General features: G+C 40.0%; 1 protein-coding gene across 1 annotated transcript; it reads left to right on the top strand.

The window, feature by feature from the left end:
• The first annotated feature begins 1,678 nt into the window (after positions 1–1,678).
• On the top strand, positions 1,679–16,710 carry LOC137192255 (alpha-tectorin-like). Its single transcript, XM_067602791.1, has 16 exons — positions 1,679–2,306; positions 2,435–2,515; positions 2,860–2,959; positions 3,454–3,577; positions 3,779–4,013; positions 6,500–6,656; positions 7,731–7,812; positions 7,946–8,008; positions 8,350–8,552; positions 8,973–9,104; positions 10,425–10,612; positions 10,989–11,137; positions 11,716–11,961; positions 14,482–14,647; positions 14,956–15,048; positions 15,154–16,710. The coding sequence occupies exons 3-15, from the start codon at positions 2,905–2,907 to the stop codon at positions 15,046–15,048; spliced, it is 1,893 nt and encodes a 630-aa protein (XP_067458892.1). The 5' UTR covers positions 1,679–2,306; positions 2,435–2,515; positions 2,860–2,904; the 3' UTR covers positions 15,154–16,710.
• Positions 16,711–22,514: the final 5,804 nt, after the last annotated feature.

Genomic DNA, 22,514 nt, shown 5'->3' with positions numbered 1-22,514 from the left:
TTCCACGTCAGTGGTAACTACTGCGCCTACAGTCTGAAGCCAAAGCAGTACCTTACAGTGCAATGCCACCGACGGCCCCTCGATGCAGGCTTCAAAAAGAAAGAGGCTCAGCTCCCCCAGAAAGAGTCCTGAGCTCCCCCAGAAAGAGTCCTGAGCTCCCCTGGAAGCAACAAAATTTTGAGTTTGGGGGGTCTTGATAAATAAGTATTAACACTTCTAATGCTGCAGTGAATGATATAAAAATACATCAAATCTATTTCAAATCTGATGTCCCGTCATTTTAAAAGTGCATGTGAAACATGGAGCAACTTAACCTGCTTGATGGACATGTTCAGGGTGTGTTTATGTATCATGTGCTTCTGTTCTCTGTGTAATTATTGTGCACAGATTCATGTCAGATCAACAATTCTCAGCATGCGGTCGGTGCAGTGTTGCTGCCGGAGCGCACATCCTAACCGTGCATTCAGTTCAGCAGCCTCTCATCATTTCTGCATTAAATCTGAGTGTCCCCTCCGTCTGTCAGACTTAGCTGCTGATCCCGATCACGTACCGTCATGAAGCAGATTTCTCTTTTACAAAAATAAGATTTCAGACAATAATACATGTAAAAAAACACCCTCCTAAAATTTTTAATTAAATTTCTCACTAAGTGATGAGTTAATTTTTCAAATGTTTCTTTGTAAATATTATAGACAGCGATAGTCTCTCTCTCTCTCCTTCCCTCCTCCTGAAGCTGTCCGTGGTCCAGAATGTTGCTTGACTGACGTATCGCCTTCAAAACACTGATCTGGCTTATCTTTGAACTTTATTAAATGCTGTATTTCAGCTATATGTATGTAAGCTGTCACTGATGAAAGTGTCTTATTCTTTGTTGTCAGAGAACCTTTTTACTCAGTTTGCTTTTAAGAGCAGTCTGAGTGTAATTATCAGAAATGTGATGAATGTGGGGCCTGACCAACGTGGCAGCATGTAATCAAACACATGGTCACATGTAAACACACACAGTCCATTTACAGAAGTGTCATGTAGCACAATGAACCAGCCACATGACAGAAACTTTATCCTGGTTTATTTGTCTCAGCAACTCTTGACAGTGACTGTGATCATCTCTCATTCTGTCTTCAGCTGAGGCCACAGTGGGAACATGTGAAAGGATCAATAGTGAGATCTTGGTTGTGCTCACAGTTGATAAGCAACGTGCTGCTGAAACATGTGGACCTCAGAGTTCAAACACAAGCGCATCGCCTGCTGTCTGAAGCTTTGATTTCATTCATGGGCAGCGAACATGGAGACTCAGGCTGTTTGATTTCTGTGCACGTTGGAAACTGTTGGTTTAAGAGGCTTTTTCAAGTCCTGTTGGTTGATTTGTTTGCACGGATCCACAGCAGGTTTTGTCTGTTGCCTGGTGTTGGTTTGTGTGTGTGTGTGTGTGTGTGTGTTTGTGTGTGCGTGTGTGTGTGATAGCCTTCACCAGGGTACTGTACCATGAAGTGAGACTACTATTACTACTACTAAACTATTACTGCATCACATACTCAGAATACTTTGTTCATCATCTGATAAAAAAACTAAAATACTTAGTTTACTTACTTACTTTAAGCTGTAGTCTTATAATATTTGGGAATTATTTCTAGTGTTTTTACATCTTCTATTGTGGTCATGTGATTATATTGTTTCCTTTGATTTTCACTTTTTGCTGTTGCTTTAACCAAATTCTCCTGCAGGTGTTTGGTTTCATCTCATATCATATTAAGTACTTCATTCATGGTTCTGATGATGTCACTCAATATTAACAACCCCACTTCTTTCACATTAACTCACTCGTAGCTGGAAAACCAGAGCTTGTTGATTTCCAGCTTCATGATAGCAGTTATCCAGTGAAGCAGCTGACCAAAGAGAGCCAGACTAAGCTGAACCTGCTTCATGGTTCAGGCCTCTGGTGTGCGTCAGACTGTCCGTGTCCCCACTGGGATTCGATCCCACGTCAGAGAGACATCCAGAGAGAGAAAGAAGAACAGAACACATTCACCTTCATCAGTGTTGTTGATTTATTTGTTGTGTATCTCTGATGTTAACAGGTGAACTTGACGGACAGCAACGTCGCATTTTGTTTCAAAGGCCCGTACAGGCCTGGAAGCAAAAACGACTGTATTCTGATACCTAAGGGAGCAGTCACCAGAGGTTATCTGGGTACAACCCAAAGTACATATAGACCAGGATCCTATTATCATATAGGTCTGCCTCAACTCACAGGTTCATCAACATGCGAGGTGTACGTGGTTACAGAGAATGGAAATAGCCGGGCGGTGAGTGTTGTTCAGTTTCATCAGTGTCCATCTGTATATCTCTTATAACAAATCAGTCAAAGCCTTTTCTTAAAGATTTAAGATGTTATTTCCTAACAGTGTCTGAATCTCCTGTTTTATGTTTGCAGGGTCTATTCTACTTCGCACAGTTTGGTGAACAAGGAGCTTTATCTGCAATATTGTATCCAGCCTGGTCATCTAGTCCTGTGGTAGGTATATGTTTGATATGTTTGGGGACAAGTTAACACACACACACACACACACACACTCACACTCACACACATTTCCAGCAGTTGACTGGAAGTGATTCAGATGGAGTTTTGATGCTTTTGGAGAGGCTGGTTTATGTTTAAAGACTTTTAAGAAAAATAAGAAAGTATCCAGGATGTTAACAAAACCGTGAAAGCTCTGAACACTTCACAGACATGTTGCTTTATTTGGACGAGACAGTTTTAGTTCAGTTTGTCCACAAAGTTTTGTTCATATCTTCACGTGTTGTGCTTCTGTCCTGTCAGTGTGTGACAGTAACCTCTGTGATGTCGCTTCTTTGTAGGAGGCCGTTGTGCACGTCGATGATGTTAAAGTGGATGACTGGAATATGACCACAGATAGTCTCCCAATCACCAAGGACATAAGTGGATGCAGACACTCAGGTTAGCAGAGCAAATAATTATTAAAGGACCAATTCACCCAAATTACAAACAGTCGTATTTCATCTCTTCCCTCTGGTGGAATCTGACCAGTCAGATAGTTTTGGTTTTATTTGTCCAGGTATTGAGCTCTCTGTCTGAGATTTCTGCCTCCACCGAACACAGTGCAGATCATTCAGTTTGTGATGCTGACAGCATTATAAGACATTTAAAACATTCAACAGCAACGTCTCTTTCCACAAACAGGGTCCATCCACACAACACACTGGAGTAGTTCCAGTTCAACTACAAACCACAAACTGAACTCCATTCACCTCCATTGTATCAGAGTGGAGGCAGAAATCTCACACGGCTGGACAGATATGATAAAATCAGTTGCTTTGTAATGTGGATGAACTGACTATTTAAACGGGCCCTCAGGGGTCCTCGAAGCCAAACGACATTATAAAGTTACTGTTAGAGTTTGTACACGATTCAGCAATCTGAGTTTTTTACAGGTGCTCTACTTCTACCAAAAACGGGAAAATGTGAATCAGAAGACTCCCCTGTAACCTGTAGTGCTTCAGCAGTCCTCAACACCACTCCTTGTGGCTCCGGAGAGATCTGCCAGGGCGACGGCCAGTAAATATTTTTGATTCATATGTCTAACAGAATGCAGTTTTCTGTTCTGTCATCATTTAGTTCTGTGTCATAGCTCAGTGTCAGTGAGTAGTTTCCGTCCCATACATCAGTAGCATCTTTTCATGTCACTGTTGCTGTTCCTCAGTCATTTCCAAATGTCTCATCATGCTGATGATGCTACTTGTCCCAAACCTCTGTCAGATGTGTCTTGGATGCCACGTGCACTGTAACCGGCTCCACTGTCATCGATCTTGGCGGTCAAGTTGTCTCTGTCCCGGATCGCTGTGCGTACACTCTGATGTCAGAATCAGGCGTCCACCTGCAGGCCGTCTTCCAGGACCGCCGTCGTAAAGATGTTAGTTTTTTGGACCATGTGATCCTACATCTGGATGACCCAGGCGTTAACTTTCACCTGGGACAAGGCGGGAGGGTTCAGGTAAGTTATCTACAGCCACAGTTTCACTTGGAGCGAGTGACGGACTTTGATCCAGAGTCCTCCTCACATCCTACTGGTTGTTGGATCTCGTCACTGTTCAGAACATTCAGCTGTTACTGTGGGTTGAAGTTTCTGTTTTTGTGCTGCTGCTTTCCATTAATGTACCAAAAGCAGTCATCATTTGATCTTTTTGTTTCGTCTGCATCCTTTCAAGCCAAGACAAGAAGTTCATAAAAAGAGGCACCCCCCAACATATTATTTATTTCATTTTATTCCAAAGTAACACCATGGTATATGCAGACACTGTGTTAATGTTCTGAGGTAAAAATGTCCTGTTTACTCAAACGCTTATTGTTTGACGTTGTGGTTTAGTTCACAAATATTCACTGTGCTCCAGTTTCCATGATACGGTTAATAAGTTGAAAACACATATATGGCAGGATATTTGTGCGAGTTCCATAAGACTGTCTGAGATTCAGTGTGGATTGATACATTTAATAAAATGGAAGCATATCTGTTCTGTGAGAAAACACTTTCTATGTAAATTGGCCACGGCCTCTCTCTCCAGTTCACCGGCCCTCCCCCACCATGCAATGGGTGCTGGAGATAGGAGACTGTCACATCCTCATACAGACAGCTGCTGTGATGACTTCCCCCTGTCCTGTGCATAAGCATGAACACCCCCTGCTGCTGATTGGCCAGAGTAGTGTTGTGTTGTTCGCTCCAAGCCACTGTGTTTACATGCCCATTTACAGAGCCAGGGCTGCGTATGGACACCATTTTTTTTCAGTCCACACACAGAATGGACAGTTAGCGGACCTTGAGGAGATATTTGCTGAATTTGACAAAAAGTGTATTGGATTAGAATCACTGACTTTACTTTTAATCCTGAATGAAGCTTGCAGAAAGAGTGTATACTTTAAGTTTTACTCTATTTGTTATGTAGCAAAAACATTCACAAGCACAATATATTATTAAGGTCCTATGTTACCTGAAACTGGAGAACATAACAGCCATCATAATTTCAATGACTGTTATTGAATGTGAAGAACATATTTAAAAATTGATTTTTGAATAAATAAGGGTCAAATTGAACGCAGAACACTCTCTACAGTTTGTATAAAAATGAGTATCAGCTGCACAAAAATAGAAAAGTTGTGAAATTTGATCATTTTTATATATTCTCACTTTGAGAAAAGTCATAAAATATCTGGCTGAAAGAAAAAGTGTTAGGGTGTTATTACTGCACTCAAATGTAAAAGCGGGTCAGATTTGACCTGGATGGTGTGTAAGGGTTCACATGACAGTTGACAGTGTTTCCTACTTAGACCACAACAGGGAGTGTGACCTTACATCTGTCACACATGTTGTACTGCAGTGCTGAGAGGAAAGGCTGGACAGAAACCTGTCAACAATGTGTCATTTTGTGTATTTTTGTGGATAAGCGAGCATAAAATGTGTAATAAGTGGACATATGTGTAGAGTTATTGCAGAGGGTCATATATATGGTGGGAAAGTTGGCTATTTATTCATGTTGAGAATGTTTTGGCAGAGGTTTAACTGTTAGCTATGTCAACTTAGCAGCTAAGCTAACCTGTGCTAGGTGTTCAGGGACCCTGTGGTGCTATGTTTTAAGAGTCTGTGCTTGAATTACCTTGTTACCAGTGATGGAACAAGGACTCAGGTCCTTTACTTAAGTAAAAGTAGAAATATCACAATGTAAAAATACTTAATTACAAGTAAAATTCCTGCATTTAAAATCCTACTTAAGTAAAAGTACAGAAATATTAGCAGGTACATTTACTTAAAGTATTAAAGGTAGTAGTACTTGTTTTGCAGAAGAAAATTGGGCTGTGAATATATTAAATACATTTGATAAATTGCATTATTAATACTGATGAATCAGTTCATAAACAGCAATTTATTGTCATTATTTGATCTTCAGGAGTTTATAAGAATCACAAGATAAATATGAGCAACAGTGAGATGATAGTTTGTGTAAGAAAGAAGAAAACTAAAATTCTGCTTCATAAACTGAAATTCATTTTCAGGAACTTTTCTCTCATCTTTTCGTTTCTTTGTGAAATATTGCAGTTTCATCTCTTTGGGTTTTATGTGTTTGAAGTTTAGAGCAACTAACAACTCACAGACATCTGAAAACACGATGAAAAGACACAACTATATACACACTGATTTCATGTTAAGTTCAGAACCGCTGCTTTAATCTTAACTAATACAGCAAAATTAACAGACTCATCTTATTTCATGTGAAGTGTTAATCTGAAAAGCAACTAAAGCTGTAGATGAATGTAGTGGAGTATAAAGTACAATATTTCCCTCTGAATTGTACAGAGGTAAAAAAAAATTAAATACTCGAATAAAGTACAAGTAATTTATATTCAAATGTAGGTTGTTACTTTTGATCACTGCTTGCTGTCATGTTTGATGGTGTGTTTCCTCCACTTTGTCCCTCTGCTGTGATGCAGCTGAACGACACAAAGCTGAGCCTCAGCAGCACGCCTGTGGAGCATCATGGTGTGCAGCTCTCTAAGGACCAAACTGGAGTCACAGCCAAGCTGGTGCACTCCAACTACAACACCTCTATCTTCTTTGATGGCTACACAGCACAGATCCACATGACAGGTACAGAAAAACACGTCCTACATGGATAAAAGAAGGCGGCAGCTAGTTTTTTCTCTGTTTGTCTCCATATGAGAAGAATGAACAACTATCTTACAAATGTTGTTTTTCAAACTGAAACATTATTTTGCTATACGCTGATGATGCTGATTGATTTACAAAAAAGAATTTGGCCATATGGTGCAGTAAACCCAGAATGCATGGCATCATCTTGAACAACCCATGTTTCTTTGCACAAAGTAAATTTAGTATGTGTTGTCTATATTATGTTTAGATGTTTATATGCTGTATATGTATGTTTATATGACATTTATATTGCGTGTTTATATTATGTGCTTTACTAACTCTGTTTATCATTTAACATTTTCTTACATTTTTCTCTGTTCACATTTTAAGCTTGTATCCTGTCTTCAACATGTTGTATCTCTTTGCACAGTGGGATGGGAGGGGGGGTTAAAAGCAGCTCTCAAAGACTTATAAAGAACAGTGGAAAGAGGAAATCTGGAATAAGCCCCAACTTTCAGATCAAAGGAGATTACTGCACAGAATCATACATTACAGTTATCAGAGAGGTCTGAGGTCCTTATGTGCACGCTGGTTACTGAGGCCTTGATGTGTTTCTTGTGATTTTGGTTTTGTTGAGGATGAATTTCATTTTGTTTCATCAGTTCATGTACAGCAAACTATTGAGTTCATTATCTGCAAAATTCCATGAAAAGATCCTGATTTGTTTCAGTTGACTGAAGGTGAAACTGTATGCTGAGTCTGTATTTTAAGAGATTTTTGTTTTGGTGAGATTAATAGAAAACGTGTGCTGGTTAATATTAGCATATCTGTTAGCATATGGCCCGATGCTGCTGAGGTTGGGTCTATGACTGAAGACACTTGACAGCTGGTGTTAAGAAGGACGGGGAGCTGCTGGTCTGCTTTCTGCTCTGTTTGTACGTTCAGATGTGATCATACTGTGACTGTATGAATCAGTGGTTGACAGCTGTCCTTTAGTGAGCAGCCGTGTGCATCCAGTCCGACAATTTATTGATCTGAATCACATTCTCTCCTCAAACTGTCTGGGACCAGGTGGAAACACCCTGCAGGGTTTATGTGGCGACTCCAGCCGGTCTTTGAGTGACATGAAGGTCTCTGCGTACAGCTCAAGCAGGTAAGACCACGTCACTGCTGTGAGTGCTGCCTCATCACTGGGCTGCATGTATACTAGTAGTGCCTGTGTGTGTTTATATGAAGGAGTGAGGCCTGGGTAACACTCCTGACTTATGCTGTTTGTCTCTCCCTAGCTGTGAGAAACAGTACAATGACACTGCTGACAGTCAGATCGACTGTAGTACAGTGACTGAACGGTGAGCAGAGACACACCTGAACACACATCAAACTCTCCTTTGATCTATAAAACAACCAGAGTTACTCTTCATCACACATTGATCTGCGAGAAAAAGAACATGTTGTTCATGTTTCATGTTGTCTGATGTGAGCAGGGATGAAGCTGGAAGCCAAACACAACTGAACTCAGATTATACACCTTTTTATTTGGGGAACAGAGTTTTTGTGTCAATCTGTCTACACAACACCTGTCCTGTTATTAGACCCAATAACACTAACCTTTGTCTTGTTCTTCATGTTAGTAATCATTGACCTTATCTTTCTGTCTGACTGGACTTGATCGTTCTCTCTCCCATGACAGCTGTAATCTCCTGAAGGAGGATCCCTTCACCTTCTGCCACAACCACACCAACCCCGAGCCCTTCATCACCGCCTGCACCAACACTCTGTGCAAATACCCAGCAGTGGACGGTCTCAACTGCCAGTTCCTGGAGGCTTACGCCAGAGCCTGCAGCCTGCAAAGCAAAGACACGCTGGAGGACTGGAGGTCAAAGGCCAGCTGCCGTAAGACCGTCCTTTACTGTCATTCAGTTATGTTTTATAGGGCATGATAGGACAAGATGAGCCCAGATAACAGTGAGGACAGAACAGGAATCAAGAACTCTACTACAAGTAAAGACCTGCATTCAGATTTACAGTAAAATATGAAAAATAGAAGCAGTAGGTGCAGTGCATGTGATCAGATCAGATCTTCTGCGGACAGTGAAATGGCCACCTTCTCTGTCTACAGTGTTCCAGATGTAGACGGGACAAAGTGTTCTTCATATTTGACTGAATAAAGAACAAAGTTTGGTTGAGCTGTGTGATAATCTCATGCACGCTGTTACTAAACTGCTCACAAGGAGTCAGGATCCGATCAGCTGTTGTTCCTGTTTATCTTACTGACTGACTCTAGTAAGTATTGATCTTTGTTTGATCTTTCAGCCTCCCCCCAGGCCTTCTGTCAGGACAAGTTCTGCAGTGCTCATGAGTTCTGTGCTGAGGACATCAGTGGTGGAACCAGCTGCTACTGTCGGGCCATTTTTGGCTCCAAGTACAGATCGACAAACACTTTTGGTATGAAGACTGAACAAGGAGACCCGTCTCACACGTGAAATGACACAATATGACATCAAATATCATAGTTTACATGTGAAAACATGAATTTATTTTGTGAGCTGGAAATACAGCATCTGACATACTGTCACATGAAGTGAGAATTCTCTGTTGGTTCATAACAACCACAGACACTTTCTCACACTGGATCGATTATTAATTTTATTAAAAAAGTATTGATTAGTGGAATGTGATGTGCTATTTTAACCACGCAAGTACAACAACAACTGCAAGGTGGTAGGTCTTAGGCACACGGACAGTGTAGGCGTCTCTATGTGCACCTGCTGTTTTGGTTCATGTATGTGCAGCAGCACAATGTGCAAAAGGGCTATATGAAGGTGAATAGAGATCAGCAGGTGTGGTGATTATTAAATACTCTCTCAGCCAGTCACATCACTGCTCTCATAGCTCTGAAACAGCTGAGCCAATCACAGTTAAATGTGATAACAGCAGCTCAACACACAGAAGGCTTTTCTTCACGAAATGTCTGGATGGTTCAGAGTGTCATGACATGAACACACATCACCACAAATCTGCAGCCAAAGACAGATGGAGTAGTTTTTGTCATCAATGAGTTACTATAATAATGAAAAATAAAGAAATTGATTTGGTGAAGTCGTTTATATGATCATATCGGATCAACACAATTTCAGCAGTAATTCCAGTGTATCTTACCTCGTACATGGTCACATAGTTCAGTAATTAATTTTACACAACACACTACTTTTGCTGATAAATAAAGTTGGAAAAGAGGCTGATGAGCTGCTAATCCAACGTCTCCTTCATGAAAAAGCAGAATATCAAGTTATAACCAACCAGTGTGTAACAGCACTGTGCTCTGACGCAATACTTCTCAGAGGAGTGTTAGTGTTTAATTGAAATAAATTAGTTATATTTTAAGCATTAATCTGTTGTTACAGCGTATCTGCAGCAAGTATTTAGTTTGATCCTGTTGATAAAATCACCAAAGCAGCAGCAGATTGGCATTGCACCAGAAACAGACATGGTTCTGAGACATCTGTCTTCAGGCTGACTTCTAGGACCAAATTTCAACCAAAATACAACAACTGTCTTTGCACTGCTTTATTTGAATGAACCTCCCACCTGTGCAATGTGTGCTGGTCACCAAAATGCCACACAGACGGGCAAAGTGAGTTTCAAGATCAGGAAAATACAAAACTGTCAGAGCATTGGTCGGGCTGGTCATTGCGCCTCCATGAAAATAGCCCTCATTGTTGCACGTATGTGTGTTTCATTCTCCTCGTCTGTCCTGCTGTACAGGTGAGCCGACCGTCTGCAACCAAAACTCTGCTTCACTTAAGCTGGTTGGTTGTCTCCTGGAGGAAAAAAGCATCGACTACTCTGTCTTACACCTCAATGACCCAAACTGCAGAGGTCAGCGGGACAGCAAGACCCACATGGTGACCTTCAGCTTCGACAGCAGCAACGTCTGTGGGACGGTGGTCAAGGTGGGCTTCTCTTCTCTACTTACTGACTCTCCAGTCAGAGCCAGTCAGATCCCTTCTACCTCTCAGCTGAGCTTTTCCTCACACTTGTAGTGTTTGTGATCCATGTGTAACTGCAGGGGCGTGGTCAAGACACGCCACCTCCTTTGTTCCCTGAAATACTGGGGATTTATGAAGCTTATTCTGACACACAGCCAGTCAACACCTCAACAGTGTCAGATGTTAGAGTATACAATACAGTTTCTGTACAATACAATGCAATAACTAATGGGGATCTGAACAAACAAAACAACAGGTGAAATCCAAACATGAATGTGTGGTTTCCTTCACCTGAAACCTCACCTGCAGTAACACTGTCTGAATCCCTGTGACCCTGCAGGCCAACAGCAGCAAAATCATGTACAAGAACGCCATCATGACTCGGAACAGCTCTGGCCCCATCACTCGTCATGACCAAGTGAACATCGACTTCTCCTGCTTCTACAACCAGCCAGACACCAGGACTGTGGCCTTCAAAATCAAAGACAGGTGAGTGGTTCAACAGGTTTGACCCTGATTCACCTCTGAAGTCACAGCTGACAGTTTATTCTCACATTTAAATAAAGTGAAAAAGTAAAGTTACTTTAAAGCCTGTGCTGGTTGAAACAGATTTATTTTTTTAACTCTGAAGTTATGAAACACTGAATCATGAATGTTTGGGATCAAATTTCGCTGTCTTCCCTCTTAATATGACTTAATCCATTCACCATTCACTCATGTTCATGTGGACAGTTTAAGTGACTCTCAGCTGAAAAATCAAGGATTCATATTTCCTGCTGAATGTAAAGCAAAGGAGTTACAACTGAATTTAAAATGGGAAGGTTGAGTTTCACTGGACTGAAGCTTGTTCGAGGCCTGTGCTAAAGTGTGTGTTTTGTGGTTCTTCCTGTGTGTTGGACAGTAGATGATTCATTGTTGGAGCTGTTGAACTACTGTGTATATGCACTGCTGTGGTTTTACTGGTGACACATCATCTTTAGCATGTACCTGTGTAGATCAGCTGATGTCTGCATACAGAGAATTAATCAGATAATAAATGTGTGTGTGTGTGTGTGTGTGCTCTGCAGCTCTGTGATCCAGCAGATTGTATCTGGAGCTTGGAATTACACTCTGACCATGAAGGCCTACACCGATGCCGACCGCACTCAAGCTGTGGAGTCCAGCACAGAAATCCAACTGGAGCAGACCATCTGGGTAGAGCTGAAGACGGACGGGCTAGATGACAAACTTGTCGCTGTGGTGACCGACTCCTGCTGGGCGACCAACGAGCCGTCACCCAGTGAGATTCTGAGATATGACCTGATCATTGGGGGGTGAGAGACACAGAGGTGGAAGCCAGTCTGCGGCTTTTCACTGCTGCTTTGACATTTCTCAGTCAGTTCTATACAAATAAGAAGTGAAGATTCATTAAGAATCCTGCTTTCTGATTCGACTTATCGACTACTGAAAGCAAAGTCTGGTCCTACCACACTTACCTCGACTTTATTTGATTTGATATCCAGCTATAAAAATTCAGAACTTCTTATCCTGGGTGATATAAACAATAACTGGTTAACTAATGCTTCTGATAATCTAAAAAATCTCTGCAATGGATTCAATCTCACACAGCCTATTTCTTCACCTACTTATCCAGATCCAAAAAGTGCAGAAAAGGCCACACTTGAAGATATTATTTTGACCTCAACATTATAAATCTAGTGGTGTTTTTCCTCTCGGCTTCAGTGACCACTGCCAAACAGCATGCATCCATGACACGAAATAACAAAGATTCAAACGAAATATCACTGTCAAAAGGAATTTTAAACACTTTTCTGAGCAAGCATTTTTGTTTGATTTGTACTAAAGTGATATTGGGTTTACCATGGCAATTCCTGATCCACACTTGGCGTTGGATTATTTAATAAAAACATTTAATTCCATTGCAGACAAGCATTCGCCTTTTACGAAATTCATAGTCAAAAACAGGAACAATCCTTGGTTTCATTTGGTAAATAGCTGAAATGTTACATGAAAGGGATGCTCCCTGGCACAAAGCGCGAACAACTAAATCATCCTCTGATTGGCAATATTTTTGTCAACAACGTAATAGGTGTTTCACTGCTATTCAAAATGCTAAATCTTCATTTTATGTCTCTGCACTATCTGAGAGTAAAGGAAACCCAGCAATTTTTTGGAAAAAGGTCAAATTATTTTCCCATAGTCCTACTTCATCCTGTGAAATAGTTCATTTTATTGCATCAGGTTATTTATCTGAAACTGCTGGATTTCCTCCCTCCACCTCTGATCATAGTGCACATTACTGGACAAACACTTTAGGCACTCAGACCTTTTCATTGGAGTCTTTTGCGAATCTTGAAGTGTTTAATGCTCTTTGTTCTATCAATCCAAAAAATTTATGATCATTTAGAACCAAGGCTTTTAGTATTAGCAGCTCAATTTTTAGTTGAATGCTTAACTTATATTTTTAATCTGACTTTGGTAACAGGAAGCATCCCTGACATTTGGAAGACAGCCTACATTCTACCTTTACATAAAGGGGCTCAGTCCAATGAGCTACATAATCATCGACCAATTTCTAAACTATCATGTATAGCTTATGTGTTAGAGAAAGTGGTAAATGATCAGGTGAGAACATTGTTAGATCAACAAATAAATGATAAATGTTTTTAAATCTTATCAATCAGGATTTAGAGCTGGTCATAGTAATGTGATGGCAGCATTAATAGTCTTGAATGATGTTGCTAATGCATTAGATAACAGGCAGGATTGTGTCACCCTTTTTATTAGTTTATCTAAGGCTTTCGATACTGTCAACCATCAAATTCTTTTGAAACACTTGAAATCTATTGGATTTGATGAAAAATCTTGTTCTTGGTTTGCAAATTGTCTCAGAGGTATAATTCAAGCTGTTGTGGTTTATGGCTATATGTCAAGCTTTAGGAGTGTAAACAATAGTGTGCCACAGGGTTCCATTTTAGACCCACTTTTATTCACTATTTTTATAAATGAATTAGGTGAAAAAGTGACAAAAAAGTCAATTCATCTGTACACAGATGACGCTATTACCTATAGAATAGCGCTTTCTGTTACCCAGATTGCTCAAAACTTGCATAATGATTTCTGTGCAGTACAGCAAACATTGATTGATGTTAAATTACTATTAAACTCAGATAAACAAAATGTATGCTGTTTTCTAGAAAACTGACAGTACCATGGAAGTAAGTATTTCTACTTTTAATGGGACACCGATTGAAAGAGTATCCTCTTATAAATACCTTGGTTTCTGGATAGATGATGAGCTATACTTCAAAAAACGTATTGATGAAATGACTAAATCTCGAAAAGCAAACTGGCATTCTTTTATAGAAATAAGTCTGCATGTCATACGCAGAATTATAGAAAGCAAACTCTATGGACTATGGTGGTGTTATTTATAAGCACTCTCCTGATTATACTCTTAAACATCTCGATGCAGTCTATCATTCCGACCTAAGGTTCATAATCAGAATTGGCTTTAAAATATAACATATAACATTTTTTGCCTCTTTATTTTTCTTTCTTTCTCATTAGCCTTTTCATCCTATATAGGTCTGAGTGTGCTTTTTTTAGTTGTGCTTTTTAATGTGCAAAAACAAAGAATAATAAGAACCAGAATCAAGAAGCAGAATCAGAGTCAGAGTCCATAAAATGGAAACTGTCACTAACTCCCAGCAGAGAGACTCGCAGTGAGTTCAGACTGAGTCAAACGTAGATGAGACGTTCAGAGGAATCTGTGATTCTGGGGATGCTGATGCAGCTTCTAACATCTGGTGTGTTTTCTTGTTTCTGAGCAGCTGTTCGAACCCTGCTGACCAGACGGTGAAGGTGCAGGCTAACGGACTGGGAACATCCAACTACTTCTCCTTCAACATGTTCCAGTTCTCTGGGAAGTCTGGTGACGTCTACCTGCACTGCAAACTCAACCTGTGTGTGAAGAAGAAGAACAGCACCTGTGCCCCGGTACGCCTGCTTCCCAAATCTACTCACAGATACATGCAGAACAGCTGCCATCTGAACACACTTCATTAAATACATGTTCTCATGATGGGTCGATCACATCTCAGATGATCAATACCATGTTCGATTTCAATGGTTACATATCACAGTACATTTTGACTGACTTCAACTAAAGTATGTATATTTTATTATTATATTCAGTATGTCATATATGTTTTCTTTCTATCAGAAGCTCCAGTCAACTAATATCAGTGTAGGACTGACTGAAATCTAAATCTTCATCTGTGTCTTTGTCTTGAATTTTGTCTCAGAGCTGCAGCGGAAGTAAGAGAAGACACAGATCTGCCAGGACTACATATGAGGATGTAAACCCAGCCTTCATCACCATGGCCTGGACTAATTAGGTAAAAGCTAAATGCTGATTTATGTCATTGCACTGCAGTTTGGGAGAAAAGACATCAGCATCACACAGCAGAGACCAATAACTAATCCTCTGGTTGTCTTCTCAGGTTGTTTCCATGGCAACTCGGACGGACCTACAGACTGTCGACCTTCAGCATGATTCCAGACTTTTGCTTCATCCTGATCAAGAGCCACGTTTCCTGAAAAGATTAGCTCAGTCGTTATTGCTAATGAAGCCACGCTAGCACAAAGCTGTGATAACTAAACACTCCTGATCCTCCTCCAGCTTTGATTGGCCGATTCAGTCCAGTTTAAAGTTAAGAGTTGATTCGGTCCAGCAGGAAACAATCTGCAGCTCACATGAACTGTGTGAATGAGGACATTCAGCCCCCATCAGCTCTGAGCATGTTAGCGTGGATCATGTGTCAGTAACAAACCTGAGTAAATCTATGATGGAACATCTCTGCAGAACATTTTGCTGTGCCGTCCTCGGTGATTTACACTTTAAAAAGACCAAACAGGCAGCAACAGAACGGTTGATCTGAATCAGGTTCATGTCTTCATATCACACAGACTGCACCTCCTTCATACAGGATCTCACTGTTCTGTGATTAATCAGACCCAAAACATAGGAGCAACTTTTCTGCAGTTAAGCATTTTTTAAATAATCTACTTATTGTTACGGTGAAGGGAAACATATTATAACCAAATTATTACATCCTCAGTGCATCTAAACTCAATAACAAGAACTTCAATTTACTCTCAAATAATGAAAAACAACTGATGGTTGATACAAAGTAACTCAGGGATGTAGACATGGAAGGATTTACAGTGACCAAAGTGAATGTTTTCTTTCTTGTGTGCACTGACTAAAACAATGACGAATGAAGGGTTTTAAAGGGTTTAATTCACTACGCCTTACTTTCCATTTATTGTGGTTTCTGTATTAAACTAATGAAAACTATCTAATGGAGTTTTTCCACCAAAAAGAATGTGTATCATCCAAAAAGTCTGAGCACTGAAGGCTGTCAGATGTTGTATCAGAAGTGAAGAATAGGACACCAGCGTCCTGGTCCAAAAAGCAGGTTTATTGATTATCTGGAAAACCTGAAAAACTCAAACCTGAATAGAGTTGACCTGGAAGACACAGTGGATCCAAATCTCATGGAGATGTTGTGCTCTGAAGTGTCAGTAAAGTTTTTCAGAGAAGTGGAGGACATTTATTCCATCCTGATGGCACTGGTTAGATAAGAGACAGTCATGCATACCATAGTATAACCTTCCTCTTTTCTATTTCTTTTGTATTTACTCTGGCTTGTTTGTGGTGAGCAGCAGCCTGGAGACCATCATCAGCTTGTGCCTGTAACAGAATATCAGATCATGCTCAGTTCAGTCTCATTTATGGAGGAAAGTCACTCTTGAGCCCTGAGAGAAGGTTTGCCACAAAAAGGTTTTAATGTTCAGTCTGAGGGAAAGTCCATCAACATGCTGATTATCAGTAGATTCAAGTGAAATGTTAACTGTGACTTCAACTGAACCAAACATGTGGCTTTAATGACACTGAGACCTGCTGTGGTGCTGTTTCATCTTTATTATATTTTTGTTTAAGCATCAAAGACCAAAAAAAAAATAAATGAATAAAGGGGATGTGGGTAAAAGAAAAACATGAGTTTGTGTGTTTTTATGGATTTCTGTAAAGTGTAAAGTCTTCACTGTGTGCTGTCCATAATCTTCAGTTTAATTTTTCTTTAACTGCGATCACTTGGACTCATATTTGATGAGTGCCGCTGGAAGCTGTTTCTTTAAAATAAAGCTTTATTTATATAGCACCTTTCAAAACAGTCAAAGTTACAAAGTACTACCAAACACCAAAAACAGGAATTTAAAAAACTCAATAAAATCCAAAACAAAGAAGTCAACATAACATAATTAAAACAGTTACACAAATTACCATCAGTTCAGACACAGACATGAGATAAAAACAGGTTTTAAGAAGAGATTTAGAAGCAGGATGCTGAGTTTGCCTGTCATAGACCTTCAGGCAGTGAGCTCCACAGTTCCTGGATAACAAAGGACCGATCACCCTTAGTGTCAAGGCGAGATTTTGGAACCATTCCTACGGCCCTGCTGGAGGATCTCAAGCAGCAATCAGGTTCATACGGAGGGAGATGGTCATAGATATATGAATCTGATCATGCATGGTTTTAAAAACAAGCAGTAAAATCTGAAAATCAAATATTAAAACTCTAAAGGATGACTGGTGTAGTCACTTCTCTTAGAATGTGTTAAAAGACTGTTTGTATCAGCTGTTGTCTTTGGATGCCTGGCCCGCTTAGACCAAAATAAAGTTTGGTGGAGCAGTCGAGTCTGAAAGATATAAGAGCATGTGTGACCTTTTCCAGATCTGAAAATGAGGGGAACATTTGGTTAAATGTCTCAGCAGGATTGTTCCACTTTTGGCATCTGAAAATGAACTTTAAATAAGAAATTACATCTAGGTTTCAGGCCTCTTTTTCAACATTGTTAGATAAGGCACCCAGACCCAACTCTTCATGATACTTGTACTGGTGTGAGAGAAGTGATTATCATTATTTCAAACTGCAGAAAATGCTTAATTTCAGCAGCAAAATCTGTGTTCCGGGCTTTCTCAGGACATACATCATTAATACATATTATGTTGTGGCCCAGGGGCATGTAGATGGTAAATGGAAGGGGATCCAGAATCTATCCTTTGGGGACCCCACAAATGAGAAGGGCTTGAGAGGAGAAGGCATCTCCAAGCATAACAGAAGGACCTGTTGGACAGATAAGAGATGAACCAATCCTGAGCCACATCACTGACGCCAACATAGTTTTTCAGATGGCTGAAGCTTATGCAGAGCAGTCTCAGTGCTGTGCAGAAAGAGAAACACAATGTGAAAGCTTTTAAAAAAAAAAGTGTTCATAACAGAAAAAATATTAATTAAAAATTATGCAGAGTCATTTTTTTAAAAATGGTAACTTAGAAATGGGTCTAAAATGGCTTTAACAGAGGAATCCAAAGATGGCTTCTTTGAAAGGGATTAACAGTGACATGTTTAAAATCTGAAGTGATATGCCAGTAGACTGAAAGCAGTTCATAATGGTTCAAATATCTGGACCAACCGTCTGAAATACTGCTTTTCAGAATACAGTGGGAATGCAGTCAGAAGGACGGGTGGATGATTTAGAAAGTGCACCACTGTGTTCCGGGTCTCTGTTATATTATTGTGAAAGTAATGAAGACATTCTCCACTCCTTCCTGTGGAGGATTCAGCTGGACAGCTTGGTGTGCGACTAATATTCACATAAGATTAAAAACACTGACAAGCTCCTCTTTGTCGATACCCTCATATTTATGGTGACTAGGTATTATGTTTGAGGTAGTAAAAACTTACCAGAAATAAGGAACTGTGACAGAATTTAGGGGGCAGGAGCGAATCAAAGTGGGGGAGTTTGAGAGCAGGAGATGTGAATGGAACCTGGAAGGGCACTGACATGATCAGAGACGGCAAAATAAAAAATAAAAATCATGTCTTCAACACAGAAACCACAAGTACAAAGTCAAGTGCATGGCCTTTGCAATGGCTGGGTTGCTTGATGTATGGAGTCAGATTAAAAGAATCAAAAATTCTGATAAAATCAGAAGTGAACAAGAGGAAAATGGACAACACACATGGAAAGAACAAGAAATAATTAAAGCTGCAAGCAGCATTGAACGGGCTCTCACGCCTCCGCGAATGTCAGGCCGCAACGCAATCGAAGGGCTTCTGTCACGGGCATGTAGATGTCTTCAGACCCGGGCTGTTTTCAGACAGTGCAAGTAGGAGATAAACATCACTTCCTTCCACTATTTTGCCTGCTGCTGGGGCTACTTTGCTGAAATTTTGTAGGGGGCGCTACTCAGCCAGATTGTATCACTGATGGAATATTGTCATGTAGACGTGTTCATTTAAGTTTGGTGAAGACTGGAACATTTACAATAAAGTTATAGCAACTTCCTCTATCATGGCGAAAAATCAAATCTCAACAGTGTGAGAATTTTCTGCAGGGTGAGATGTCTGTCTTGCTCACACCTGTGTCATCAAAGTTATGCAAGTTTTGGGCCCATTCACTTGAATTTCAATTAGTAAATTGAAAACTCTTGATGAGTTTGTGCGTAAAACAAATTAATTTCCTAATTTTCATCAAGTCTATTTTTTGAAAAGGAAAGAATTTTAACCCACATGACCTGGTCAAAGTTTGATTGAAATGTGTACTGTCAGGTGTGTAGAGACAATAAGTAACTGCAGCTGGACACAGAAAATTACTCATATATTTGAATGGAGAGTGTGAGCGAACCGCTAGGTGCTCGGGCCTAATAAAGGAAAAACTGCAGTACAGAGCTACAAATTTTAGTTTTGATGTTATTTTTCTACAGCACTTTATCACTGAACTGTCACCCTCACTCATTTTTTCCCTTCCACTCATAGGTCATCCCCACTACTGAATTATAAATATAAGACCTATAATTATTGTAAAATAAATGATAGTAACACCAAACTTCATACAAAGTTTGTATATAATGTACTGTATGTATATAGGCCTTTCTGCTGTATCCTACAAAAATGAGCTGCATTTAACCCCCACACCAGTAGCGGCTGGTGACTCAAAAAATTGGGGAGGACAGGAGGAAAACCAACATACCGCATCAAACTATATCATTGTCCCCCATCTGATGAAATCGGAGGGGTGGGGGGCAATTTTATATGCCAATAAAACAATTTGCTTTTAAAAACAAAAACCCCTGAGTGGTGTAAAGGCTGTGTCTTTAAAGACATTTAGCATATACATATTGTGTCTAAACAAAGAAGAGCTCATTTTAGCCGTGGAGTGGTTCAGATGTGTGATTTTACCAACAAAGTCCCTCAGTGCTGTGAAACATTCCGCAATACACACTCATTATAAAATCACAGGAGGAGCAAGAAAAGACTTTAAAACTCACACTCTAATATCTCAAAAACAGTAAAAGATAGAAAACACATGTAAATTCAAGATTTATAGGTCAAAGTCTCGTGACACATTCAAAGTTCAAATGAAGTTTGTATCTAAAACTATGTGGAAGCAGTAAATGTTCAAAAAGGTGTGGGTTCGCTCATACTCTCCATTCAAGTGTACGAGTATTTTTCTGTGTCCAGCTGCAGTTACTTATTGTTTCTACACACCTGACAATACACATTTCAATCAAACTTTCACCAGGTCATGTGGGTTAAAATTCTTTCCTTTTCAAAAAATAGACTTGATGAAAATTAGGAAATTAATTTGTTTTACACACAAACTCATAAAGAGTTTTCAATTTACTAATTGAAATTCAAGTGAATGGGCCCAAAACTTGCATGATTTTCATGCCACAGGTGTGCGCAAGGTAGACATGTCTCACCCTGCAGAAAATTCTCACACTGTTGAGATTTGATTTTTCGCCATGATAGAGGAAGTTGCTATAACTTCATTGTAAATGTTCCAGTCTGCACCATACTTTACATGTTTGATAAGACTGCCGGCCTGAACACGTCTACATGAAAATATTCTTGTAGTATAATGTATCCTTCTTGCACTGTCTGAAAACAGCCATGTCTGAAGACATCTACATGCCCGTGACAGAGGCCCTTCGATTGCTTTGAGGCCTGACATTCGCGGAGGCGTGAGAGCCTGTTCAATGCTGCTTGCATCTTTAATTATTTCTTGTTCTTTCCATGTGTATTGTCCATTTTCCTCTTTGTTCACTTCTGATTTTATCAGAATTTTTGATTCTTTTAATCTGACTCCATACATCAAGCAACCCAGCCATTGCAAAGGCCATGCACTTGACTTTGTACTTGTGGTTTCTGTGTTGAAGACATGATTTTTATTTTTTATTTTGCCGTCTCTGATCATGTCAGTGCCCTTCCAGGTTCCATTCACATCTCCTGCTCTCAAACTCCCCCACTTTGATTCGCTCCTGCCCCCTAAATTCTGTCACAGTTCCTTATTTCTGGTAAGTTTTTACTACCTCAAACACAATACCTAGTCACCATAAATATGAGGGTCTCGACAAAGAGGAGCTTGTCAGTGTTTTTAATCTTATGTGAATATTAGTCGCACACTAAGCTGTCCAGCTGAATCCTCCACAAGAAGGCGTGGAGAATGTCTTCATTACTTTCACAATAATATAACAGAGACCCGGAACACAGTGGTGCACTTTCTAAATCATCCACCCGTCCTTCTGACTGCATTCCCACTGTATTCTGAAAAGCAGTATTTAAGACGGTTGGTCCAGATATTTGAACCATTATGAACTGCTTTCAGTCTACTGGCACATCACTTCAGATTTTAAACATGTCACTGTTAATCCCTTTCAAAGAAGCCATCTCTGAATTCCTCTGTTAAAGCCATTTTAGACCCATTTCTAAGTTACCATTTTTTTAAAAATGACTCTGCATAATTTTTAATTAATGATTTGTAATTAATATTTTTTCTGTTATGAACACTTTTTTTTTAAAGCTTTCACACTGTGTTTCTCTTTCTGCACAGCACTGAGACTGCTCTGCATAAGCTTCAGCCATCTGAAAAACTATGTTGGCATCAGTGATGTGGCTCAGGATTGGTTCATCTCTTATCTGTCCAACAGGTCCTTCTGTTATGCTTGGAGATGCCTTCTCCTCTCAAGCCCTTCTCATTTGTGGGGTCCCCAAAGGATAGATTCTGGATCCCCTTCCATTTACCATCTACATGCCCCTGGGCCACAACATAATATGTATTAATGATGTATGTCCTGAGAAAGCCCGGAACACAGATTTTGCTGCTGAAATTAAGCATTTTCTGCAGTTTGAAATAATGATAATCACTTCTCTCACACCAGTACAAGTATCATGAAGAGTTGGGTCTGGGTGCCTTATCTAACAATGTTGAAAAAGAGGCCTGAAACCTAGATGTAATTTCTTATTTAAAGTTGTCTTTTCATTTTCAGATGCCAAAAGTGGAACAATCCTGCTGAGACATTTAACCAAATGTTCCCCTCATTTTCAGATCTGGAAAAGGTCACACATGCTCTTATATCTTTCAGACTCGACTGCTCCACCAAACTTTATTTTGGTCTAAGCGGGCCAGGCATCCAAAGACAACAGCTGATACAAACAGTCTTTTAACACATTCTAAGAGAAGTGACTACACCAGTCATCCTTTAGAGTTTTAATATTTGATTTTCAGATTTTACTGCTTGTTTTTAAAACCATGCATGATCAGATTCATATATCTATGACCATCTCCCTCCGTATGAACCTGATTGCTGCTTGAGATCCTCCAGCAGGGCCGTAGGAATGGTTCCAAAATCTCGCCTTGACACTAAGGGTGATCGGTCCTTTGTTATCCAGGAACTGTGGAGCTCACTGCCTGAAGGTCTATGACAGGCAAACTCAGCATCCTGCTTCTAAAT

Source organism: Thunnus thynnus, chromosome 11 (assembly GCF_963924715.1).
Source record: "Thunnus thynnus chromosome 11, fThuThy2.1, whole genome shotgun sequence".
NCBI classification, from domain to species: Eukaryota; Metazoa; Chordata; class Actinopteri; order Scombriformes; family Scombridae; genus Thunnus; species Thunnus thynnus.
Note: the sequence above shows the minus strand (reverse complement) of the source record. Positions and strands in the feature narration are given on the sequence as shown.

What these genes read in the sequence shown, in the direction of transcription:
- LOC137192255 (XM_067602791.1), top strand. Translation starts at nt 2,905, where the DNA reads ATGACCACAGATAGTCTCCCAATCACCAAGGACATAAGTGGATGCAGA. An exon ending in GAGGTCAAAGGCCAGCTGCC is followed by an intron (nt 8,553 to 8,972) that starts GTAAGACCGTCC and finishes TTGATCTTTCAG; the next exon opens with CCTCCCCCCAGGCCTTCTGT. An exon ending in TCTGTGGGACGGTGGTCAAG is followed by an intron (nt 10,613 to 10,988) that starts GTGGGCTTCTCT and finishes GTGACCCTGCAG; the next exon opens with GCCAACAGCAGCAAAATCAT.